Below are 23,700 nucleotides of genomic sequence, written 5' to 3' on the forward strand. Positions count from 1 at the left end.
GTAACTTGAAAGATAAGATTTTGGATAATGCCTTTTCCCCACTTCTTTCCACTTTACATTTTCCTACTTAACTTTAGTGAGCGTATTTTAATGTGAAAAAAAATCCACCTGCTTGCAAGAGAGGAGGCGTGGGCATCAGGGTGTGGCCACCCGCCGCCCCGCCCGCCGCCGCCTCGCCTCACCCCGCCCGCCGCCGTTCCGCTCACCACCGGCAGGGGGCGCGCGGCCCCCGGTCGGCTGCGGCTGCCCTCAGCCGGGAATTCCCACAGAGCCCTGCGCGCCATGGGCTGTGCGAACAGCAAGAAGGTGAAGGCGTCCGATTGCCCGCAACCGGAAGCCAACGGCCGCAGCGGCCCAGGCAGCCAGTCGCCAGGTACGAGTGAGTGCGAAGGCGCGGCCCCGTAGTGCGGGGCCGGGCGGGCCTGGGGCGTGCGGTGACCGGGAAGCGCCCTCCAGACAGCCCGCGCCGCCCCGGAGCCCCGGGTCTCGACCGACGCGCGCCACGCCGGGGAGTACAGAGGCGCCCGGGGTACCCCGCCGCTGGCGCGGAGCGGCCTCCCCAAGTTTGCCCCGAGAAGGGGCCGCCCGGCCCGTAGCTTTCCGGGAGATAGGAGGCGGAAGGAGGAGCGTGCCGGCCGCGGGACCTGCCCGAAGACGGCTCACGAGCGAGCGAGAGAGACCGCCGGCGGTTACTGGGCTGCTTTTGGTCGCGGGCTGTTGATGCTCCCTTGTTCCAAGCACCGTGTTTCAAAGGGGAATTCACCGTCACCTCTCGAGGAGCCAGGACCCCGGGGGCAGGGGGACAGAAACCCAAATCAAAGGAGCTTAAGCGCCAAGAAAAACTTGGGCCATTTTAACCGGAGATTCTGACTTGGAAGGTCTTGGGTGGGGCCCGCGTACCCCCCTTACCCACACACCCCTCCGCCTTCGAGACTCATCAGATCTTACTGTCTTCCCCCGTCTTTTCCCCTTTGAGTCTTAGGCGCATACCTGACAGAGCCAGCCCACTCTATCCTTTCAGTGACTTCAGCAGGGGAAAGGCGCTTTTATTTCTCCACTTTGCAGATAATGGTAATAATGGCTAACAGTTACTAAGCACTGTTTCAAGCACTCCACACAGATAATCTTGTTTCACTTTCCCAACGACACTAAAAGATAGGTTTATCATAACCCTGATTTTACAGCTGAAGCAGCTAAGGCGCAAAACGACGATGAAACGTGCTCAAAGTTCCACAGTAGTAAGTGGTAGAGCTGGGATACAGGCAATTGTTGGCTCCAAACCCAGATCATAGTCTTTGTACTGCCCCCTCACCCCCCGGATTTACAGGTGTTAAAAGTGAGACCCGGAAAGATAACTTGCCCATTAGGTGGGATTGTTAAGTGCTGTAGGATCTGTGTCTTTCCGTGGCTTACAATTTAGTTACAAGGCAGCATATGGCGAAGGGCTTAAAGGAACGGTAAAAACAGCTAAGTGGGGAAGGCAGCTCCCTTGGAAGAGTTGGATTTGGCAGGGGCGTCTGAGCGGGGAGCAGCTGATAAAACCATCGTGGAGACAGCGAGGGTGCATATCCTGCTGGCGCTGACCTGAGGTGGGGGAAAGGGAGAATGGGAGAGACCGTTGGGTGGGCGCAGCCCCTGCTCAAGATCCAGCAGCTAATTTGTGGCCCTCACTTGAGTTTCTTCTCATCTACACAATGGAATTTGAGTCTCTGTGTCCCAAATTTACCTTTCCTTTTCCACCTTCAGGATTTTTCCAGTATCCACATACTATCATTTATTTACTATTTACATCCACTTAAAAAAATACTTTTGGATTGAAGTATACTGTACATAGAGAAAAGAGCTGTTGTTGTAATACTGTTTAAAACTGACCATCCCTGTGCAGCCAGCACCCAGCAAAAGAAACATTTCCTGTATGGCAGAAGCCCCCCTCATGCCTCTTTCTCTCATACCAAGGCAACCACTAGGATTTCTAATAGCATAAAAGTTTCACCTGTTCTACATTTACTTTGTAAAATAAATTTAGCACTGTTTTAAGCAATCTATGAAAATCACTGTGCTGTTATATTTTCTATGCACACATAGATATGCCTCCTACTGAAATTTAAATTTTTTTTTCGTATATCCTCTATAGACATTCTAGAAGCTATCTTGAGTACCACCCATGATCTGCACACCAAATTTAGTGACATGCTGGACCACATGTTCTGTAAGTTTCCTCCAAATGTGAAATTACATGGCTAGGTTTCAAGGAACTGACTTCCTAAATGAGCAGCCAGAATCTAATGTGAAATCTCACAATCTGGGCCAAGTTGTAATGATGAGGGACGTCTTGATTAAATGACTCTTCAACCTAGCATTTATTATTTATCAGGCAGTAACAACTCAGGAGTGAACAAGGCATGATCTCAGCCCTTGAACATACAGTCTCGTGGAGAGGAAGGGCATGGAAAATGCTGTGTCATCATGTGTAATCATAAAGATGGATGGGTACAAGATGCTGGCAGAGAATGGTAGAGGGAGTCAGCTTCTCAGTGCTTAGAGTTTAATTTGTATTCCTGCCATGACACATATTCCATTCTATTTTAATTAACTTGTAAACATTTATTTTTCCTGCTGAATTTGTGAGAGTTAGGAATGCGTTTTGTTCATTATTTGATCTGTCACAGCCCTTGACACACTGCCTTGCAGATGGTTGGGACTCAGTAAATGTATCCATATGGTCCATATGGCAAAGGACAACTTTTTGTAAGTGAGAAATTTTCCAAAAGCCAATATTACTGACATTGACCAGTGTCACAAGCACACTATGAAGGCGCACACACGAGTTGTGTCTTTCCACAAAGTCAGTTTTATTCAGTCATAAAGCAGGGTTAACATAATTATAAAGCAGGTTCAGGATTCCAAACTCAATGACATGTCACGATATGGTTAACCTGGCTTCTTACACAGCACACAATAAACAAGATAACACAATGGGTAGAAGTTAACAAACCAAACGTGAAGTCAGCCTGTGGGCACACAGTAGAGTTAAGCCATCTGTCCGGCCTGGGTCAGCTCTCCACACTTACTCCTTATGATGTTCAAGCAGTGAAGATCTTAGCTCCGTTCAGACATCAATCAGGCAGTCTTTGGCGGCAGCTGCCTTTTCAAAGTGGTCAGACATAGAGGGGTCATGTCTGAGGAGTCTGGCAGTTTGCTGCAGAAATCCTCCCTTTTTAGAGAGATTTAATCAGTCTTGGGCCCCTGCAGGCCTCCTCTGCTTCTGCTTGTTATCGGTTCTGGGGTGTCGGCTGCTGCTGGTCTCAGCGATATCTCGTAGCTGCAGGACCCTTAAGTGCTTGCATCATCACTTGACACCCCTGCTTGACATGAGTGACTCCATCTTGCTCTCTACAGCCAGCTTCTCCAGTGAGGCAAGGAAACAGTGTTTGTCAATGTGTATCCTAAGACCACTGGTAAGAGAATTAATTACATAAAGGGTGGGTATGTGTAAGTTAAAAGTTTGTTTTCCTGGTCTCCATCTCAGACTTACTAAATTAAGTCTCAGGGTATTGGGCCAGGAATCGTCGTGTTTGGCGCTTCAGGTGATTCTGTTTGAACCAAGGTCTGACAACAAGGGAGTGAGGTGTTTGAGCCAGAGCGAACCCACCTTTTCCTGGGGGGAGGCTCCTGTCGTCAGCAGCGGGGTTGAGGTTTGGGTGGAGGGTATAATAAGAGGAAATTGAAATCTGTGGTGTAGAAACCAGGGTCATCCCGACTGACATGCTAGGAGTCTGCAGTCAGAACTTGCATAACTTGCTAGATAATTCAAGGGAAAACTTGCTCTTAGCCCACATTAGCCAGATAATTTAAGTAAATGTCTTTGGCCATTTTTTGAATCTTCACACTTGAATGTTCACCTCTTTGTATTAATGTTTTCTGAGTATTTTAAGCTTTTAAATTTGTCTTTTTTTTAAAAGTGTGTTTTGGATTTGCAGTTGGATTAAGCCCTTGAAAGAAGGGATTAATGTGTAAGGTTTTGTGTGTGTGTGTTTTTTTTTTTTAAGGATTTTATTTATTTATTTGACAGAGAGAGAGAGACAGCCATCGAGAGAGAGAGAAAACAGCAGGGGGAGTGGGAGAGGAAGAAGCAGGCTCCCAGTGGAGCAGGGAGCTCAATGCGGGACTTGATGCAGGGCTCAATCCCAGGACCCTAGGATCACTCCCTGAGCAGAAGGCAGACGCTTAAGCAGAGCCACCCAGGTGCCCCAAGTGGTGGTGTTTTTTTTTTTTTTAACCTTCACCCAACATCATTGAGTATTTCATGAGTGTTCCTTATATCCTGTTTTTAAGCTCTGTGCTTTATTTTGCTGGTAGAAACTAGTCTACATATGGGACACCTGGGTGGCTGTCGGTTAAGCATCTGCCTTTAGCTCAGGTCATGATCCCAGTTTTCTGGGATCCAGTCCTGTATCAGTTGGCCTTCTTGCTCAGGGGGGAGCTTCCTTCTCCCTCTGCCTGCCCCTCCCCCTGCTCGTGCGCTCTCGTGCGCTCTCTCTCTGACAAAATAAATAAATAAAATCTTAAAAAAAAAAAAAAGAAACCAGTCTACATGTATACAGCTGTAAATCACGGTCATGAATCTCTATTTGGTGTTGACAATTAGTTTGTTACCTATTGGTTTAAATGACAGTGCCGTTTTCAGCTTTCAACTGTCAGGTGTGTTGAGAATGCCTTCAAATGTGCTGCCAACTTTTGATCAATATTTAAAAGTTATTTTTTTGCCACGATTGAATGTGTGTGTGTGTGTGTGTGTTATGTATACACACACAGACCCATGCACTTCAGATGTCAGTGGCTATTGGATGAAAAACTGAGCTGAGCATGTGGTGGGAGGTGGGATAGACTGAGTATCAGCTTGTTATGAGAAGAATGGGCAGGCCACAGTTGAGGGATTGAAAGTTTAAATTCACTGCAAGGACAGGCAGGTAACACTAGAGAGTGGTGGAGACTGGGATGAACGGGGGACAGAATGTGCTAAAAGGGGCTCAGCTCTCCTTTGTTGGGTGGGAAGATGACTCTAGTGTTGCCAGACCTTCGGATTTTTTCAAGAGAAACTAGAAATCCATATTTATTTATTGTTTTTGTGACTTCTTCCAGTTTGTAAATGTCGGCAATAATTCAATTAAATAAAGCACTGAGGGCCAAACAAGATATGATTACAGGTCATTATGGTCTGCGAATGTGTAGTGTCAAGCTGGCACACGTTAAGAAAAAAAAAAAGATGGGGCCTTTTGAACGTGTAGGAGATGTAGCCAGGGCAGAAAACAGTTTTTCATAGACAGCAACGCAACAAAGAGAAATGACTGAATGAATAATGTAATGACCAAAGTATGATTTTCAAAAATGTTAAAAACATGATTCTTGTAAAAAATAAGATGAACATGTATAAAAATTTATTAAACGGAATATATGAAGCTACTAATTTGAAGGAGAATCCAAGGAATAGGGACTTAATCAAAGAATTGCTGAATTGAATTTGCTAGTAGTTGCAACACTGGTTAATGTCCCACAGGGCAATAAAACTGTAACCTCTGGTATTACTGGACAAGTTATTGTAAAACATCAGTGTCCCTGGGGGCACCTGTGTAGTTCAGTTGGTAGAGCACAAGACTCTTGATCTTGGGGTTGTGAGTTTGAGCCCCACAATGAGTATAGAGATTACTTAAAAATAACATCTTTAAAAAAAAACAATAACAAAACTTCAGTGTCTGGACACTAATGAAATAGTAAATAGCAAAGTCAAGAACAGGTACAGTCTCTTAAAGGATTGAATGATTCTTCAGTGGGCTTGTTAAACAATACCCCAGTATGACATTGAAATGGCAATGCCATCCTCTTCCCTTATTTCCAAGTTTTGGATACTTTTTCTTAAGATCATGGATAATTATGATTACCGTGGAGTTATCGCTCACTTATTTAGTGGTATTTTGAGCTGTTTATTCCTCCCACCCCAATGTGCTGCCCAAATTTGACTACTTTTTCAGGTATGTGCCGCAGCCTGCAAAAGGTTTAAACCACTGGGAGCATATTGAAGACTTAGGCCCCTCTATATCCAGTTAATGATTGTTTCATTGAATGCTTTATCACAAGGATTTACTATGAAGTGGATAGTGTGCTCTTGGTCTTCATTTTTGTTTTAGGTTTATGGAAGTAATTCTACATATTTGAGCAACGGCTAGGTGTTTTTTTTTTTTTTTCTTTTATGTATGCAGTGAGATCAAATAAGAGGTGGGGGGGGAGTAGAAGGAACTAGAACTTGGTAAGTGGCTCTCTACCCCCATCATGTTTTGTCAGAAATGTAATACTGGGCTAAACAATCTTTATGTTGGGAGAGCAGGAAGCAAGGTTTCCTTGTACCTGTTTGTAGTAGGATTCCATGGTATCTTTCTGGATGTGATTTGATCTGCTAGACTGGTAATACGATCCTTAGGATTTGGTTGGGCTGATCTGGCTGGGCAAGAGGGGGTGTCCAGGCCAAAGTGGAGAGAGAGGGAAGCTGAACGGGGATTTGGTCCATATCACTAAGAGGCAGCTGAGGGTAGGGATGGCAAGGAGGGAGGAGAAAAGCATGGGCCGCTCTGTGTGTCTGGCAGCTGGTTGTCAGCCACCACAGCCAGACCAGACTTGCTAAAGAGCACTAATTGTTTTTATTAAAGCAACACAACAAAACAAAGTCAAATCAACATCTTTGGCTCTGGGTGTGGGCAGAATAGTGTGGGATGGGGAGGGAGTAGTTTTTTTTTTTTTTTTTTTTTTTTTTTTTTTTTTTTAGATTTTATTTATTTATTTGAGAGAGAGAGAGAGAGATCACAAGCAGGGAGGAAGGGCAGAGGGAGAAGCAGACTCCCCACTGAGCGGGGAGCCTGATGTGGGACTCATTCCCAGGACTCTGGGACCATGACCTGAGCCGAAACCAAGAGTCTGATGCTTAACCAACTGAGCTACCCAGGCACCACAGGAGGGGGTAGATTTTAAAGAGAATTGTATGTTAGGATCTTTTCTTTTTGCATTAATTATCAATTAATGCAAACTGATCAATACTCATTCTTACTAGATTAGACCAATGCTGGAACTCCTAGTGAAGTTTCTTTTAAGAACAAAGGAACTTTGACAGGTTTAAGGCCTCTTTTAAGCCCTTCTCTCTTGCATTTGGCACATTTTTTTTTTCCTGTTCCCTGACCTTGACAAGCTCCCTCATTCATCTGTTCTCGAACATTTGGTTTTCTGCCTGGAATACTCTTCCTTGTCCTCTTTGCTGTGTAAACTCTTGTTACCCATCAAGACCCATTCCAAATGATAGTTTTGTGATTCCCCAAGTAAAGCTAGTGTTGCCCTTTGTGGACACCTGTGGCCCTTTCCATTTCTGTTATAGGACATATAGTGCATTGTGTAGTGTGCTCTACCAGACTGACTTCCCAGGGCAAGGATGTCTTGCTCAGAGTTGAATTCCCTGTTTGGGATGGTGTATCATGGCACAAGGTAGATGCTCGATAAATGCTTGAATGAAGGGAGTCAAGTTATTCCCTTCTGTCTGATTTTTCTTTTTCATTCTTTTTTTTTTTTTTGAGAGAGGGAAAAAGCCCATGCGCCGGCACAAGCATGGGAGGGGCAGAGGGAGAGGGAGAGAGAGAATCTTAAGCAGGCTCCATGCTGAGAATGGAGCCTGAGGCAGGGCTTGGTCTCACCACCCTGAGATCAAAACCTGAGCCGAAATCAAGAGTTGGATGCTTAATCAACTGAGCCAAACAGGCGCCTCTCCTGTCTGATTTTTCTATCCCAGTGACAGTCAACCCAGGACCATCTTTTTTCCTCTTGGAAACTTCTTTTATCAAACTCTCTTTCCCCAACTCTTTGGAATCCTACAAATGGGACATCTCAGGCAGGTAAAATTGCCCTTATCATGAGGGGAGGGAATGGTATTTCCAGTATCCCATATGAGATGTTGTAGTTCCCAGAAATATAGTTTATTTGAAAGAGGATACTCCTAAGGAAGTCTTGTAAATCGGGCTACATCTACTCATTCGACACTTTAACCATCATAAAGATGTTAGGCATTGTTGCAGGTGCTGGGGTGATGAGTGAACATGTCTTTCTGGGGTTGTTTTCTAGAGTAATATATAACTTCTGAGACTTTTTATGAAAAATAGTACTATTTATTGAATGCTCATTATGATCCAGGTCCTGTGCTAATTGCTTTACAGGTATTAACTCATTCAATCCTTGAAACAACCAAATGAGGCAAATGAGACACAGAGAAGTAAAGGGCATATAACTAGTAAGGAGTGGAGCCAGGATCCTCACCCAGGAACCGATGCTCTTAACCACTGTACTATACTGCCTCATTTGTAGATTGTAGATTGATTAGGCATTTCTAATCCAGTGAGAATCTGCATCCTTCCGTCCCCTCATAAGACTTGGAAGTAAAGCATTGTCTTATCATGAGAACCAGCAGTAGAAGTAAGATCCAAAACTTTCTGGAGGATCGCCAGTACCTGGAGATAGTGGGAAAAGGAGCATGGTCAAGATAGTTTCACCTTGTATTTAGGGACAAAGAGAATAAAAATTAGTCATAGAAATCCTGAATAGCCCAGAATATCCAGTTTAGGTGGTGAACACTGAGTGCTATGGGTTCGCTGACCTGCCTACAAAGCAGAGTAGAATCCCTTTATCACTTCATGTCCACAAGATCTATTATGTCCCTGGAATATAACCTTGAGCTGACTGGAAGAACTTGATGTAAAACAACTTAGCGTCCAAGGTAAGTCCCCAATATAGTCACGGTCATTACCGTGACAGTGTATTTGAGAGCTGCTTACTTAGATTATGACTCTGCAAGTCACTGGAGGGGCAATGGAAAGAGAATTAGAGTCGAGAAGACAAAGTTCTAGTTCTTGTACCATCAACTAGCTGTATGATCTTAGACAAGTTCCATCGCACTTTTGGGCCTTGGTTTCCTTTACAAAATAAAGTGAATGGATAAACATTGAGCCCTTTCCAGTTCTAATATTCTGTGAATCTGTCTCCCAGAAAAATTAATCAAGTCCCCAAGTGCCTAGGAAATGTAAAATTCCAAATAAAAACACCTAGCATTTTATAGGATTCCACAATATACAAGGTAATTTCACATGTATTATCTAAGACATGTCTTTTTTTCCAGTCTGGGCTGCTAGAATGCATGCCTGAGTAACTACTAAGATTTTAACTCATTCACTTCATTTTATGTGGGCAAGTCAGTAACTTCTGACATAGCAGGAAAGAACTTGCTCTAAAGTAATAAATATACTAAGATCCAAATAATGGCTTAATTGCATTTTTAAAAGATTTGAGTAGAGGAGTGTGCATCAACTCAAGTATATTTCTAGAACCCATTCTCTGGAAGGAATGATCCTCAAATTCATGTCCCTCTTCTGCATAGAAGATCTCTATTGTAGTCTTGTTTTTTATTTTATAACAACTGCACAGGAAATGAGTATATCTTTTGGGATATATTTTTAAATTTTATTTTTTAATTTAACATACAAGTAAAATTGACATTTTTGGTGTTAGTTTTTTTTTTTTTTTAAGATTTTATTTATTTATTTGACAGAGACAGGCAATGAGAGAGGGAACACAAGCCAGGGGAGTGGGAGAGGAAGAAGCAGGCTTCTAGCGGAGGAGCCTGATGTGGGGCTCGATCCCAGAACGTAGGGATCACGCCCTGAGCCGAAGGCAGACACTTAACGACTGAGCCACCCAGGCGCCCCTTGGTGTTATTTTTAACACATGTACACACAGTCAGGATACATAACAGTTCCATAACTCAAAAAACTCCCTTGTGCTGTCCTTTTGTGGACACAACCAACCCCCACTTCTACCTTCTGGGAGCCACTATCTGTTCTCTGTCAATATAGTTTTGCATTTTCAGGAATGTCATATAAATAGGATTATACAATATGTAACCTTTGAGATTGTTTTTTTCCCCACACAGTATAATGCCTTAGAGATTCATCCAATTTGTTGTGTACAACTATAATTTATTCCATTTTATTGCATTTATTACATTGTGTGAATGTACCATAATTTATTTACCTTTCATTCATTGAAGGATATTTGGATTGTTTCCATTTTTTTTGGAATTATAGAGCTGCTATAAACATTTGTATAAGGGTTTTAAAAAATTGAGATATAACTAACATACCATAAAAATCAACACTTAAAAGTGCTTAGTTCAGTGTGCAACCATGTAATTTTCACTACCCCTAAAAGAAACCTTGTACCCATTAGCAGTAAATACTAGCCACCCCCCTACCGGCCAGCCCTGTCAACTACCAATCTACCTTCTGTCTCTATAGATTTGCCTCTTCTGGACATTTCATAGAAATTGAATCATATAATGTATATTCTTTTGTGATTGGCTTCTTTCACTTAGTATGTCTTCAAGATTTATGCATGCTGTAGCGTGTTATCACTGCTTCATTTCCTTTGTTGCCAAGTAATACTCCATTATATGGGTATAACACATTTTATTTATTCATCAGTTGATGAACATTTGGGGTCGTTTCTACTTTTTAGCAGTTATGTATAATGCTGCTGTGAACAGTAGCGTACAAGTTTTATGGGGACGCATTTTCTTTTTGGGGAGGTATATACTTAGAAGTTGAATGGCTGGATCTTATGATAACTGCATTTAACTTTTTGAGTAATTGCCAAACTGTTTTCCAAAGGGTCCACACCATTTTACATTCTTGCCAGCAAAATATGAGAGTTCCAATTTCTCTACATCCTTGTCAGCACTTGTTATTGTCTGTCTTTTTTATTTTAGCCATCTAAGTAGTTGTGAAGTGACATCTCATTGTGGTTTTGATCTGCATTCCCCTAATGACTAATGATGTTGAGCATCTTTTCATGTGCTTATCAATTATTGATATATCTTCTTTGGAAAAATATCTGTTCAAACCCTTTTCCCATTTGTGATGGGCTATTTGTCTTTTTATTGCTGAGTTGTAAGAGTTTTTTGATATATTCTAGATAAAAGTCCCTTATCAGGTATATGATTTGTAAATATTTTCTCCCATTCTGGAGGTTGTTTTTTAAGTTTACTCAATGGTGTCCTTATCTTGTTCCTGATATTAGGGGGAAAGCATTCCATCTTTCACCATAAAGTATGATGTTAGCTGTGGTTTTTCATAGATGGGCTTTGTCAGGTTGAGAAAGTTTCCTTCTATTCCTAGTTTGCTGAGTATTTTTTTTTTTTATCATGAAAGGTTATTAGATTTCGTCAAATGTTTTTTCTGCGTCTATTGAGATGATCATGTGGTTTTTGTTTTTTATTCTATTAATATAAGATTACGTCAATAGATTTTTTCATACGTTAAATCAACTTATGCAAAGTTTATCCTGGGATAAATTCCACTTGGTCATTGATATATAATTATTTCTATGTGTTGCTGGATTTGGTTTGCAAATATTTTGTGGAGGATTTTTGTATCTATAGGGAATATTGTTCTGTGTTTTTCTTTTCATGTAATGTTCTTGTTTGGTTTTCAGGGTAATAGTGGTGTCATAAATTGAGTCGGGAAATGTTCCTTCCTTTTCTGTTTTTTTGGAAGCGTTGGTGAAGAATTGGTGTTAATTTTGCTTTGGATGTTTGTTGCAATTCACTAATGAAGGCATCTGAGCCTGGGCTTTTCTTTGTGGGAAGTTTTCTTGATTATTAACTCTTCACTTGTTTTAGGTCTATTCAGGTTTGTATTTCTTCTTTTTTTTTTTTTTTAAGTTTTTATTTATTTATTCGACAGAGATAGAGACAGCCAGCGAGAGAGGACACAAGCAGGGGGAGTGGGAGAGGAAGAAGCAGGCTCATAGCAGAAGAGCCTGATGTGGGGCTCAATCCCCTAACGCCAGGATCACACCCTGAGCCGAAGGCAGACGCTTAACCGCTGTGCCACCCAGGCGCCCCAGATTTTTATTTCTTCTTAAGTCAGTTTGTGTCTCATGCCTTTCTAGGAGTTTGTCCATTTCATGTAGGGTATGTAGTATGTTGGCATACAATTGATTGTGGTGGGTTTTTTTTTTTTTAGACCATTAATATGGTAGATTGCATTGATTGAATTTTGAATATTTTTGAATACAAGGACCAGCCTTGTATCCCCAGGATAAACATCATTAGCTCATGGTGTATTATTATTATTATTATTATTTTATATATTGCTGGGCTTAATTTGCCATTATTTTGTTGAGTTTTATATCTTTGTTTATGAGGGATATTGGTCAGTAGTTTTCTTATCTTGTAATATCCTTGTCTAGTTCGGGTATCAGGGTAATACTGGCCTCATAAAATGAGTTGGAAAATAATCCTTCCTCTTGTATTTTCTGGACAAGATTGTGTAGATTGGTAGAGTATCTTTTATTAATTTTTTTCTCCTCCTGGTATTCTTTTTTTTTTTTTTAAAGATTTTATTTATTTATTTGACAGAGATAGAGACAGCCAGTGAGAGAGGGAACACAAGCAGGGGGAGTGGGAAAGGAAGAAGCAGGCTCACAGCGGAGGAGCCCGATGTGGGGCTCGATGTGGGGCTCGATCCCACAACGCCGGGATCATGCCCTGAGCCGAAGGCAGACGTTTAACCGCTGTGCCACCCAGGCGCCCCCAGAGGGACTTCTAAATACATCTGTTTTGTAGTTTTCTCTTAAGCCCTGGGGTTAGAAAAAAATCATTTAAAATAGAATGCAACCTTATCTTTTGTTTCTAAACCTTTTATGAGGAAATTGGAAAGATTAAGACAGTTTTTTCAAAACCCTGGTGTTGGTCACATTTGCTGGACATTTTAATGTACTATGATTATTACATTCATTGGCTATTCTTAACACTCATTGGGAACATAAAATGAAAAATGCAAAATATTTTCTGTATAAATGTTTGAAGTATGTTTATTGAAATTATGAGAATTAATGGTGTGGTATTGGTGAGAGCTTTTTAGCTAGCTCTTAAGTGCTATTTAGTAGGGGAGTTAATGTTTGTGTGTGTGTGCGTGCATGCGCGCGCGTGTTCTTGCACGTGAGGCATTGGTTGTGTCATTTTCCACAGAATCTTTTTATATTTTAATGACCATAATTCAGGTTTTATAGTGGGTTATACAATCAAAGGTATCATCTACATTTTCTTCCATGTAGATGCTTTATGTTCACAAAGGGCATATTTGCAGAAATTTTGTCTGTATCTAGACCAACTCATATCACAGTTGAAGAAATTGAAATCCAGAAGGAATGCCTATTAAATCAAAGATATATCTCTGAAGTCATTGAAAGTAATTTTTAAAACACTAAGGAAAATTTCTCAATTTTATTCTTTCATGTAACATCTTTTATGTTTTTACGCTTCTGATTTAAAAAACTTCTATACTATTTCCTTTAAAATGATTTTCTTATTAATAGCATCAACATGAAATTTAACAGCTAGGTAAAAGGAAGTTGGATTTTCTTCTTCCATTTGGTCCTTCAGTAAGCCTTCTACGGTCCCTATAGTAGATCCTAACCCTGACAGGATAATCTTTGGGCTGAGTGATCCAGTAAATAAGACTAACCTCACTCCCACCCCCACGAGAAGATTCAGTTTCCAGGGACAACACACTTGAGCTTCTGGCATATTTTCTCCCAGCAGAAATCATTCCATAATTCAATCCATTGGAGAAGAGAGATTTCCTTTCAAATGTGTATTCTCAGGCTCATATAGATATCAAATTCTGGATATGGCATATAATCACATTAGCAAACAACTGTGGGGTAAGGCAAGTGGGAAATTCCTAGTAGGTAGGACCCTTAACACAACCCAGGTTTAATTTTAACCTTCCAATGAGACACCTCTGAAGGAGATAAAGAAGAGCTATAATCAGGATGTCATAGGCCTGTTTGTAGCAGCTTGCTGGGAACATAGTAAGTACTTTACGTGACAAGTTCTTTGTGAGAACTAAAAATCCCTTTGAGGGGCGCCTGGGTGGCACAGCGGTTAAGCGTCTGCCTTCAGCTCAGAGCGTGATCCTGGCATTATGGGATCGAGCCCCACATCAGGCTCCTCTGCTATGAGCCTGCTTCTTCCTCTCCCACTCCCCCTACTTGTGTTCCCTCTCTCGCTGGCTGTCTCTATCTCTGTCGAATAAATAAATAAAATCTTTAAAAAATAAAAAATAAAAAATAAAAATCCCTTTGAGGCTTAAAAAAGCATCCTAGTGTTTTGTTTTAATTTGGCGAATAGTACTAAAAACTAAGATATATTTATTATATTCAGCATCAGAGAAGTCATCATCATGTCCTATTAAGGAGTCTTTAGTCTTCCTTCTTATGTTTTTATGTTTTATTTTTCTAGCATGTCTCATACCCTGCAGACTTTAAAAAACACACATAATTATCTTGTCTTCTCACTTTATGGATCATGTCATGCTTTTCCATTAAAGCTTCCCCACTCTTAGATTTTTTTATGGAATAACTTGTTATTTCATGAAGTCTTATTAGATCCAAGTGTGATAATATTTTGTGTGTCTTGTGGGTTGAATAAAATACTATTAATATTGATAATTTGTTAAATCTAAGAGTAGTGGTGTGTTTGCAAAACTCTTGAGCTGAATAAAAAGTTTTAAAGCTATAGGATTTGCAGAAATCCTTGATTTCTTCTGATGTTTTGCAGTCCAGATGCTTTTAACCACAGGCAACAGGGTAAAAACATGCATGTGACATCTACAAACCAGAAAGTGATGACAGCAGGCAGAGTAGAGTGCTATAAAAATTTTATCATCACGTTTGAAGTGATCATGTTGCCTATTAATGGCAGAAATTCAAGTTCTAACAAGTGGCAGTTTTAGTCTGTGTTTAATGTTGCCATTTTGCTTTCTTTTACTGGGCTCCTCTTTGCTTTTCCTCTTGTTTCTTTGCCCTGAAATTTATGAGCTACTTCTCTCACCTTTTGACAGTCTGGACCTCGTGCTCTCAGAAGTCTAAGGAGTCAACTCCAATAATGATCTGCTGCTGGTTTTTTGTCCTTGTGACCACAGCATAGAAAGGCAGGCCTCTGGAGCCTCATGCAATGTGTAAGGATCAAGAAAGGAGGGGAATGTTGAGTTTTGTTCTTTAGTTGGAGTCAAGCCACCTCACCTCCTTCTTCCTGTTCCTCTTCTTCCTCGTCTCCTCTTCCTTCTTCTCCTTCTTCTCCTCCTTCTTTTTCTGACTACATTTAAGTGGCATGGAATTAGAACTAACAACAACAAAAGCAATTTTAAAAAATTTTTTTAAGAGAGTCCCAGATTGAAGGACTGCCCCATTCTAATTGGTTTTGGGGGCTTTGAAAGAGAAGCCAAGGTGTGTTCACTTTATTTAGTTTAAGAGAAGAATTTCTTTTTCAATCCTAAATTAAAAAAATTTAGCTCCCATAGAAACTCTATTTTCCACATTTTCTTTCTTTCAAAATTTTCAAAACATCAAGGTTGATGGTTTTCGAACTTTTGGTCTTAGTAGCCTTTTACATTATTAAGGACGCCAACAGTGAAAAAGGCAAATATATCTTATAGTTATGAAACTAGTTTTGACCTGAGGGATTCCAGAGGCATGCCTACCTATCTTGAGGGCCACTGGTCTAGGAGATGTTTATGTTGCCTGAACAAAGGAAGTCAAGAAAACAGTCCCAGAGGTTTCTTATTAGCTACAGACTGATGTACCCAAAGTGGGCTGACTTACAACTTCCTGAGTTTTTCATGAGCCAAACTTTTCCCACAAATCTGAGCGGGAATATATTATCATGGGCTCTGTAGAAGGAGCTTTGAAGGCTATTACTCCAGCAATTCTACCAATTCCCCCTGTCAACAGAAAGGTTGAAAGACTAATATGAATACCCTTATTCTCTTCTTGAGATAGATACCTATTTTGCTACATTTGTTTTATTTTTCTACCTTACACCCTCTTTCCTCTCCCAATCAATCTCTCTCTCTCTCTCTCCCTGCACACACACACACACACACACACACACACACACACACACACACTTTTATCCTGAACCATTTGAAATAAGTTATAGACATCATGACTTTCAGACCTAAGTATTTAGGCAGGTGTCTCCTAAGAACAAGTAGTTTTCCACATAAACCAGGTGGATTTAACACAATAGTATCATCCTATATAAGTTCATATGAAAATTTACTCAGTTGTGGTGTACCTGGCTGGCTCAGTCCATGGAGCATGCGACTCTTGATCTTGGGGTTGTGAGTTGGAGCCTCTAATTAAGGATCATTTATTGCAATTTGTGGCCAATTATTATGTCTTGCAAAAAATTTTTTTTAAGTTTGAGAAATACAAGAAAGGAAAAGTCATGCATAATTCTATCATGCCAGTATAACTTCTATGACCATATTGCATATCCCTTTTCAGGATTCCTATATGCAAAGTTTCACGTAATTATAAAACTATAGTACGTAGGCTTTAGTATTCTGTTTCTTTGAAATTAACATTATGTCAAACCATTTCCATATTGTTTTGAATCTTGCATAGTATAGAACCATTAAAATTATTGAAGAACAAGAAAGCTTCTATAATTTAGCCATTCTCCTAATGTTGGACATGTGTTGTTTTCCAGTTTTTTACTATAACCAATATGCTGTGTTGGTAATATGTAGATAAAAAGAATGGACTGAGGGCACCTCAGTTAAGCCTCTGCCTTTCACTCAGGTCATGAGCTCAGGGTCCTGGGATCAAGTCCCGCATTGGGGTCCCTGCTCAGTGGGGAGCCTGCTTCTCCCTCTGCCTCTGCCCCTCCCCACTTGTGTTCTCTCTCTCTCTCAAAAATAAATAAATCTAAAAAAAAAAAAAGAGTGGATTGAGGATGGGAACAGAAAGGGGTGAAGGAGGCTGGAGACTAGGAATACAATCTGTTTGCAATTTAGCCTTTGGTGAGAAAAGGCAGCAGAGACAAGATATAACTTTGTCTCTGCCCTGGAAAGGTGATACACATGTTTAGGGGGTAGGGAGTGGAGAATGTTGATAGGTCAGTGGCCTATTTTGTCCTGTTGGATTTCACAGGAAGTTAAACTGATTATTCCTAAAGCTATAGAACTCATATTCAAAAGAGATTTGGAAATTTTCCCATTAACTAGATGATGCTAATTATATTAATAAAAATTACTAAAAGCTTTTCCTATGAGAAGATAAAGAGGTAAGGGTCATTTTTATGAATATAATGTTTTCATTAGTTTACTTTTTTTGTTTTTAAGATAAATTCCTATAAGAATCCTTGGTTAAAAGGTATGGGTATTTCAATGGTTTTTGATCCACTCTGTCAAATTGTTTTCAAAAATAATAGTAACAGCTTATATTATATACCCCCTTATGTTCTCGGACTCACTTCAATGTATATTTACCAGCACTGGGAGTTTCCATGTTTAATATATAAGAAATGATACTTTGTTGCTTTAACCTACATTTCTGATTTTGAAAGAAAAGTGAAAAGACATTTTATTCTCGGTTTGCTCTTTTCTTTCTAATGAATTGGTTGTTCCTGTTCTTTATTCACTTTATCATTTGTGGTCCTGCCATTTCTTCACCAATTTTCTTGAGTTCTTTTCTTTTGTTATTTTTCTATATAGGTATTTTCTCTAGACTGCTCTTTTGCCTTAAAAAAATTATTATTATTACTATTATTTTGCAATATAGTCTGTTGCTCTTTTCCTTTGTATTTACTTCTCAGTTTAGGAAGTTATCACTTCATTAGAGATCTGATAACGAATTCTGTTTAACATGCTTTGTTATATAATAAGAGATAAGTGAAAAAACTTTTTTCCAAATTATCAAGCCATTATTACCATGCTATTTTATTTTTTTTTCCTTTTTTTTAGAGAGAGAGAGGGGGTGGGCAGAGGGAGAGGGAGAGAGAGAATGCCAAGTAGGCTTCATCCTCAGCACAGAGCCTAACACAGGGCTTGATCTCATGAACCTGAAATCATGACCTGAGCTGAAATAAAGAGTAGGACACTTAACTGACTGAACCACCCAGGTGCCCCATTACCATACTATTTTTAAAAATACATATTTTCTTTATTGCTTTGTGATGTCTTTTGATCACAAATTATTCTATATTTGTCTATTTCTGGGCTATGCAGTCTCTTTCATTGATGTGCATAATTTTTATGAGTGTTAAGTACGGAGCACTTTTATTATTAACTTTTGGTTTGAGTTTTTACAAGTGGACAATAGATATTTCATTGATCCAAATATTAGGGATTGATCTTAGGCATAAGAGTTGGGGCAAAATAAAGAAACTCATAATTATAACTTTATCTGAATTTTTCTGACCACATGATTATATGCTGTTCTTGCCACATTTACTTAATATTATTTCTTTGAATGCTGATCCAAATTTTATTTCAAATGAGGGGAAACATTTAAAAATAAAATTTGCCTTTTTTTGTTAGAGGCAGAGTTTAAGGAAAAATTCTAATGATTTTGATGAGTTGGACAATCTCTTATCTATCTATTCATTTGTTTATTTTATGTTTATTTTGGGTGAACAGTCTCTCCAGTAATATTGCAACTCTTTTTGATTACAGAAGATATCCCTTTCCCTGTGATGGCCTTAATTTCTGTGTTCCGTGTACTGGCAGATATCTGAGCTTAATAGGTGGGTGGTGACTTTAGCGTAGATGTTATGTAAGGAATTGTCACCTTCCTTTAGAGTCAGTCATCCCATGAAGTCAAAGGAGTCAGTAAGGCATAATGGAATGAAGAGGCTTGTGTGGCAGCCCTGACTCTGACACCAATTAATTACCTGTCTGGAGCTCAGTTTCCTCATTAGTTGAATGAATAGGTAGGCCTACTGACCCCCAGTGTTTTTCCTGTGCTAACATTCTGTGATTCTCTTTCCATGAGATGTTACCGCTAAGAATCCTCATTTCCATGTTGCCTTCTAAAATAAGCAATTTGGAAAAGAGAATATGAAAACCAGAGTTTAATTAAAAAAATTTGAAGTGTCATTGGTGAGGCTGGAGGGCATTGGTGAAGCTTCTGGATGGCAGATACAAAAGGTCTGGTCTGGTGTGGAATGTTCTGTAACAAATACCAAGCCCCATTGCTCTTAAAGAATCCTAAAATTAATTGGCATAGATTTAGTTTTTCTTTAAGAAGCACCCATTCTTCATATTAAATATGGGGATTTCTATATCCCTTTTTACTTTATATTTCAGGTATTAGTAATATTTGAATGTTTAGGATATTAAAAAAATCTGCATAGTTTTTGACCCTGTCTTGACCGTGTGTAATAGGGATTATTATTTTTTTAATTTACAATTAACTAGTTTTAAAGAAACTTTCTATAGGGCCACCTGGGTGGCTCAGTTGGTTAAGTGGCTGCCTGTGGTTCAGGTCATGATCCTAGGGTCCTGGGATGGAGCCTTTCATCTGGCTCCCCACTCAGTGAGGAGCTGGCTTATCCCCCACCCCCCTGCCTGGTGCTCCCCCTACTTGTGCTCTCATTCTCTCTCTGTCAAAATAAAATAAATTTTAAAAAATTAATTAAAAAAAGAACTCTTATAACTTAGCAATAAAAGACAAATAGCCCAATTAGAAAATGGGAAAAGGATCTGGGGGCACCTGGGTGGCACAGCGGTTGGGCGTCTGCCTTCGGCTCAGGGCGTGATCCCGGCGTTATGGGTTCGAGCCCCACAAGGCTCCTCTGCTATGAGCCTGCTTCTTCCTCTCCCACTCCCCCTACTTGTGTTCCCTCTCTCGCTAGCTGTCTCTCTCTCTGTCAAATAAATAAATAAAATCTTTAAAAAAAAAAATAAATAAAATAAATCAGCTTTCTGCAGTAGATTGGAAAATTTATGATACAACATTTTGTAATTTCNCAAATAATCAATAAGCACATGAAAAGTTGCTCAGCATTTTTAGCTACCAGAGAAATGCACATCAAACTACAATGAGACACCACTTCACATCCATTAGGATGGCTAGAATCAAAAAGCAGAACATAAGTGTTGTCAAGGATGTGGAGAAATTGGGGCCCTTTTACATGTTGGGGCACCTGGGTGGCTCAGTCGTTAAGCGTCTGCCTTCGGCTTGGGTCATGATCCCTGTGTTCTGGGATTGAGCCCCACATCTGGCTCCCTGCTCTGCTGGGAGCCTGCTTCTCCCTCTCCCACTCCCCCTGCTTGTGTTCCCTCTCTCTCTGCCACTCTCTCTGTCAGATAAATAAATAAAATCTTTAAAAAAAAATGGTGTTGATGCTTTGGAAAACAGTTTGGTGGTTCCTCAAAAGATTTAACATTACCCAATTCTACTCCTAGGTATTTACTCAAAAGAATTAAAAACAGGTATTCAAAACAAAAACCTGTGCACGAATGTTCATAGCAGCTCTGTTCACACCACCCAAAAAGTGGAAACAACCCAAATATGGAAACAACCCAAGTGTCCATCAGCTGATGAATAGATTTAAAAAGGTGGTATATTCATACAATGGAATATTATCTGGCAATAAAAAAGAAAGGAAGCACTGACACATGCTACAGCACAGATGAACCTTAAAAAATATAATGCTAAGTGAAAGAACTCAGTTACAAAAGACTACATATCGTATGACTCCATAAAGTAGAATAGTGGTTGCCTAGAGGTAGGGAAGGGGGAAGGGCTGGCTGGGGTAAAATGGGGAGCAACTTCTAATGGCTACAGGGCTTCTTTTTGGGGTGATGAAAATGTTCTAAATTTGATTGTTATGATGGTTACACAACTTTAACTAAAACCCACTGAGTTGTATAATTTCCATTGGTGAATTCTTTTTTTTTTTTTTTAAAGATTTTATTTATTTATTTATTTGAGAGAATGAGCACAAGCAGGGGGAGTGGCAGAGGGCGAGAGAGAAGCAGGTTGCCCGAGGAGCAGGGAGGCTGACACGGGGCTGGATCCCAGAACCCCAGGATCATGACCTGTACCGAAGGTAGACGCTTAACCAACTGAGCCAACCAGGTGCCCCTCCATTGGTGAATTCTATGGTATATGAATTGTATATTAGTAAAGCTGTTTTTTTAAAAAAAGTATGGGTTCTAGAGAATTATAATGTACATTTGAATCCTAGTTCCATCTCCTACTGTAAGCTGTGCAACCTTGGCGAAGTTGCTTAACCTCTCTGAGTCTGTTTCCTTATTTGCAAAATAGGGATGATGGTAGCAGTGTTTATATAATGATATCCTTGTGAAGATTACGTGAGATGATGCATACAAATATTAACTCCCTGTCTAGTTGTGGGTAAACATTAATATCAACTATGAAAATGATGAGGAGATTGAGGAAAAGTGGATAGGTCTTAGACAAGCAGAAATGAGAGGAAACAACTTGTGGAGTAGGGAATAGGGGTAGGATTGAGCTTGCTTCGTTTGTGGCCCTAGAGAAGATAGCTAGTTTAAAATATTTACAAGCCAGAGGTAGCAATCTCTCAGTGGTTTTGTCTGGTTATGATGCCCAGGATGAGAGTGTTGTCATGTGGGGTAACATACCACTGAGCTGGGTCATGTTTGTTATGGTGCCACATTGGGCTGCAGGAAAATCCTGGAGAGGAAAACAGAGAATCTGAAGGGAGTCATTTTTTTAAATCTTGCTGTGCCTGTGGCCTGAAGACACAGGAGTGTCTGCCGGTCCCGAAGGTAACTGGAGAAAAAGGAGTAAGCCTTGGCTTGAGTTGCCCAGTCCTGTGTCTCTGAGCAGGGTTGTGTGAGAAGGGGATGTAATCTCTCTCTTTGGCCCCTCTGCATTTAAACCATGGGTAGAGTGGGGCTGAGGCGATAGACGGCCCTCGATGTCCAGAGCCTATGACTTAGTCTCCTACTTCAGGGAGGTGCAGTCTCCTGCTGTCATTTGTCAGGGTCCCCCCAGAACTAATCTCAAATGTAGCAAAAACAAATTGGAAATATCCAGTGAGTTGCCAGGAGTCTGCAGTCAGATGACAGAACTTAACGTGTAATCTATGTTTGAGTCCTTCCTCAGACTCCTTATTTTGGTGGTTGGGGCTCAAGTTGTAAGGCTTGCCGAGTGAATCTAATATTAGGAAATGCATCATCATGTTTTCCTTTCTGATAATTACCATCTTTGCTTCCATTACTTCTAGCTAAGGATCATCTCCCTAGTCAAGCTTTGCCAGAAAACCCAGCCACTGGTGTGAGTGGCCCTTCAAGGCCCAGCAGCCCAAGGGTCTCGGACCCCAGAGCCCAGCTTAGGGCCTATATAGACAGCCACCCTGTGGTCATCATCAGCAAGTCCACGTGCAAGCACTGTGCTGAGGTAAGGTGTCAGCCTCCAGGAGTGGGGACCCTTTGTTGCCTTCGAGAAAGTGGAGACTTCTGAGCTCAGCTGTAAACAGTTGGATCTCACCAGAGGAAGGGGTTCGTGTGGGTCTGAATTACTTCAGAGTCCTTGGAGAGTGATGCTTTTGAGAACAAAATGTTGCTTGAGTAATCTCCTGAGCTTTTGCAAAATACTGGATGTTTTCAGGTAGTCAAGGTCAGGCAGATTTGGGGTCGGTGAGCTCCCAAACCAGGTGATTGGCTACTCTTTTAGGCACTTCTGTAGAGAATATTTTCTAAGGAGCTGTTACTTAAGGTACTCCTAAATTTTGATAAGTATCTCTTCATGCTCATTATGGGGAAAATGACTTCCCAAAGAATAAACTGTGCTTCCTACTTGGTTCTTAGTCTTTGATTATCTGAGAGAAAATGTCAGTGATCACAGCCACGGGGAGGGTTGGTTTAGTCCACCCTGATTTCACCACAGAATGATGTCGAGAATTGAAAGACAAACCTGATCAGGTGTTTTATGGGAAGGCTGGGGATGTTTAAATGTTGCTGAAGCTTAGCTTTAAATCATGCTCGGGGTAGCTCTAAGACTAGATACAGTGGATTCTTAAATCAACATAACTGGCCTTCTGTCAGGGTTCACCCGTAGGGTAATTTATTAAGTTCAGTTTTCTCTCAGTTTGTCTATCTCTTGACTTATTTTCCAGCTTATTGTCTATCTCTTGACCTCAGAAGCCTTTTATTCTGGAAGGCTTGCACAGAGACAGGCTTCTTGGACTCCGTGTGTGTGTGTGTGTGTGTGTGTGTGTGTGTGTGTGTGTTCCCTTGTTCTAAATAAGGAAAAGGGGAAGCTGGGCAAGTGGTGGAAACACTGAAAGTAGACAGAACCTTTCATCTTCGTTTCTCACCCAACACAGTCTGCTCCATTGTCATCTGGGGCTTCATCTCTGTTGAAGCCATCATGGAGCCTTTTGTGCAGGACATCATGTTGGGAACAGGGTTGTAAGAGGTAGCAGACACAAGTCCCATCCCTAGGGGATTTAGTCAACCTGAGAAGGCAGACCTTGGGCTTAAAAAAAAAATGGTCTGGAGCACCTGGGTGGCTCAGTGGGTTAAGCATCCAACTCTTGATTTTGGTTCAGGTCATGATCTCTGGGTCCTGGGATGGAGCCCCATGTTGGGGAGATCAAAACTGAAGGAGTCTGTTTCTTCCTCTCACTCTGCCCCACCCCTTGCTCATGATCTCTTTGTCTCTTTCTCAAATAAATAAATAAAATCTTAGAAAAAATAAAAATGATCTAAGGTAACCCATGCTAAATTCTAAGTGATTACCATAGGCAGTAAACATTAGAGAATTTGGAAGAGG

The 23,700-nt window shown here is 40.6% G+C and overlaps 1 protein-coding gene across 4 annotated transcripts in view; it reads left to right on the plus strand.

Annotated features, from left to right (window-relative positions):
• The first annotated feature begins 279 nt into the window (after positions 1-279).
• The window catches only part of TXNRD1 (thioredoxin reductase 1), a 112,556-nt gene continuing 89,135 nt past the window's right edge, over positions 280-23,700 (plus strand). For 2 of the 4 annotated variants that reach the window (XM_034643524.1, XM_034643526.1), the window contains exons 1-3: positions 280-373; positions 2,135-2,209; positions 22,151-22,323. In XM_034643524.1, coding sequence (XP_034499415.1) covers positions 283-373; positions 2,135-2,209; positions 22,151-22,323 — 339 coding nt within the window. In that variant the 5' untranslated portion in view covers positions 280-282. Of the gene's footprint in view, positions 374-2,134; positions 2,210-22,150; positions 22,324-23,700 lie in introns of those variants that run through there. The other 2 variants (XM_034643525.1, XM_034643527.1) reach the window with 2 other exon arrangements.

Source organism: Ailuropoda melanoleuca, chromosome 15, assembly GCF_002007445.2.
Source record: "Ailuropoda melanoleuca isolate Jingjing chromosome 15, ASM200744v2, whole genome shotgun sequence".
NCBI classification, from domain to species: domain Eukaryota; kingdom Metazoa; phylum Chordata; class Mammalia; order Carnivora; family Ursidae; genus Ailuropoda; species Ailuropoda melanoleuca.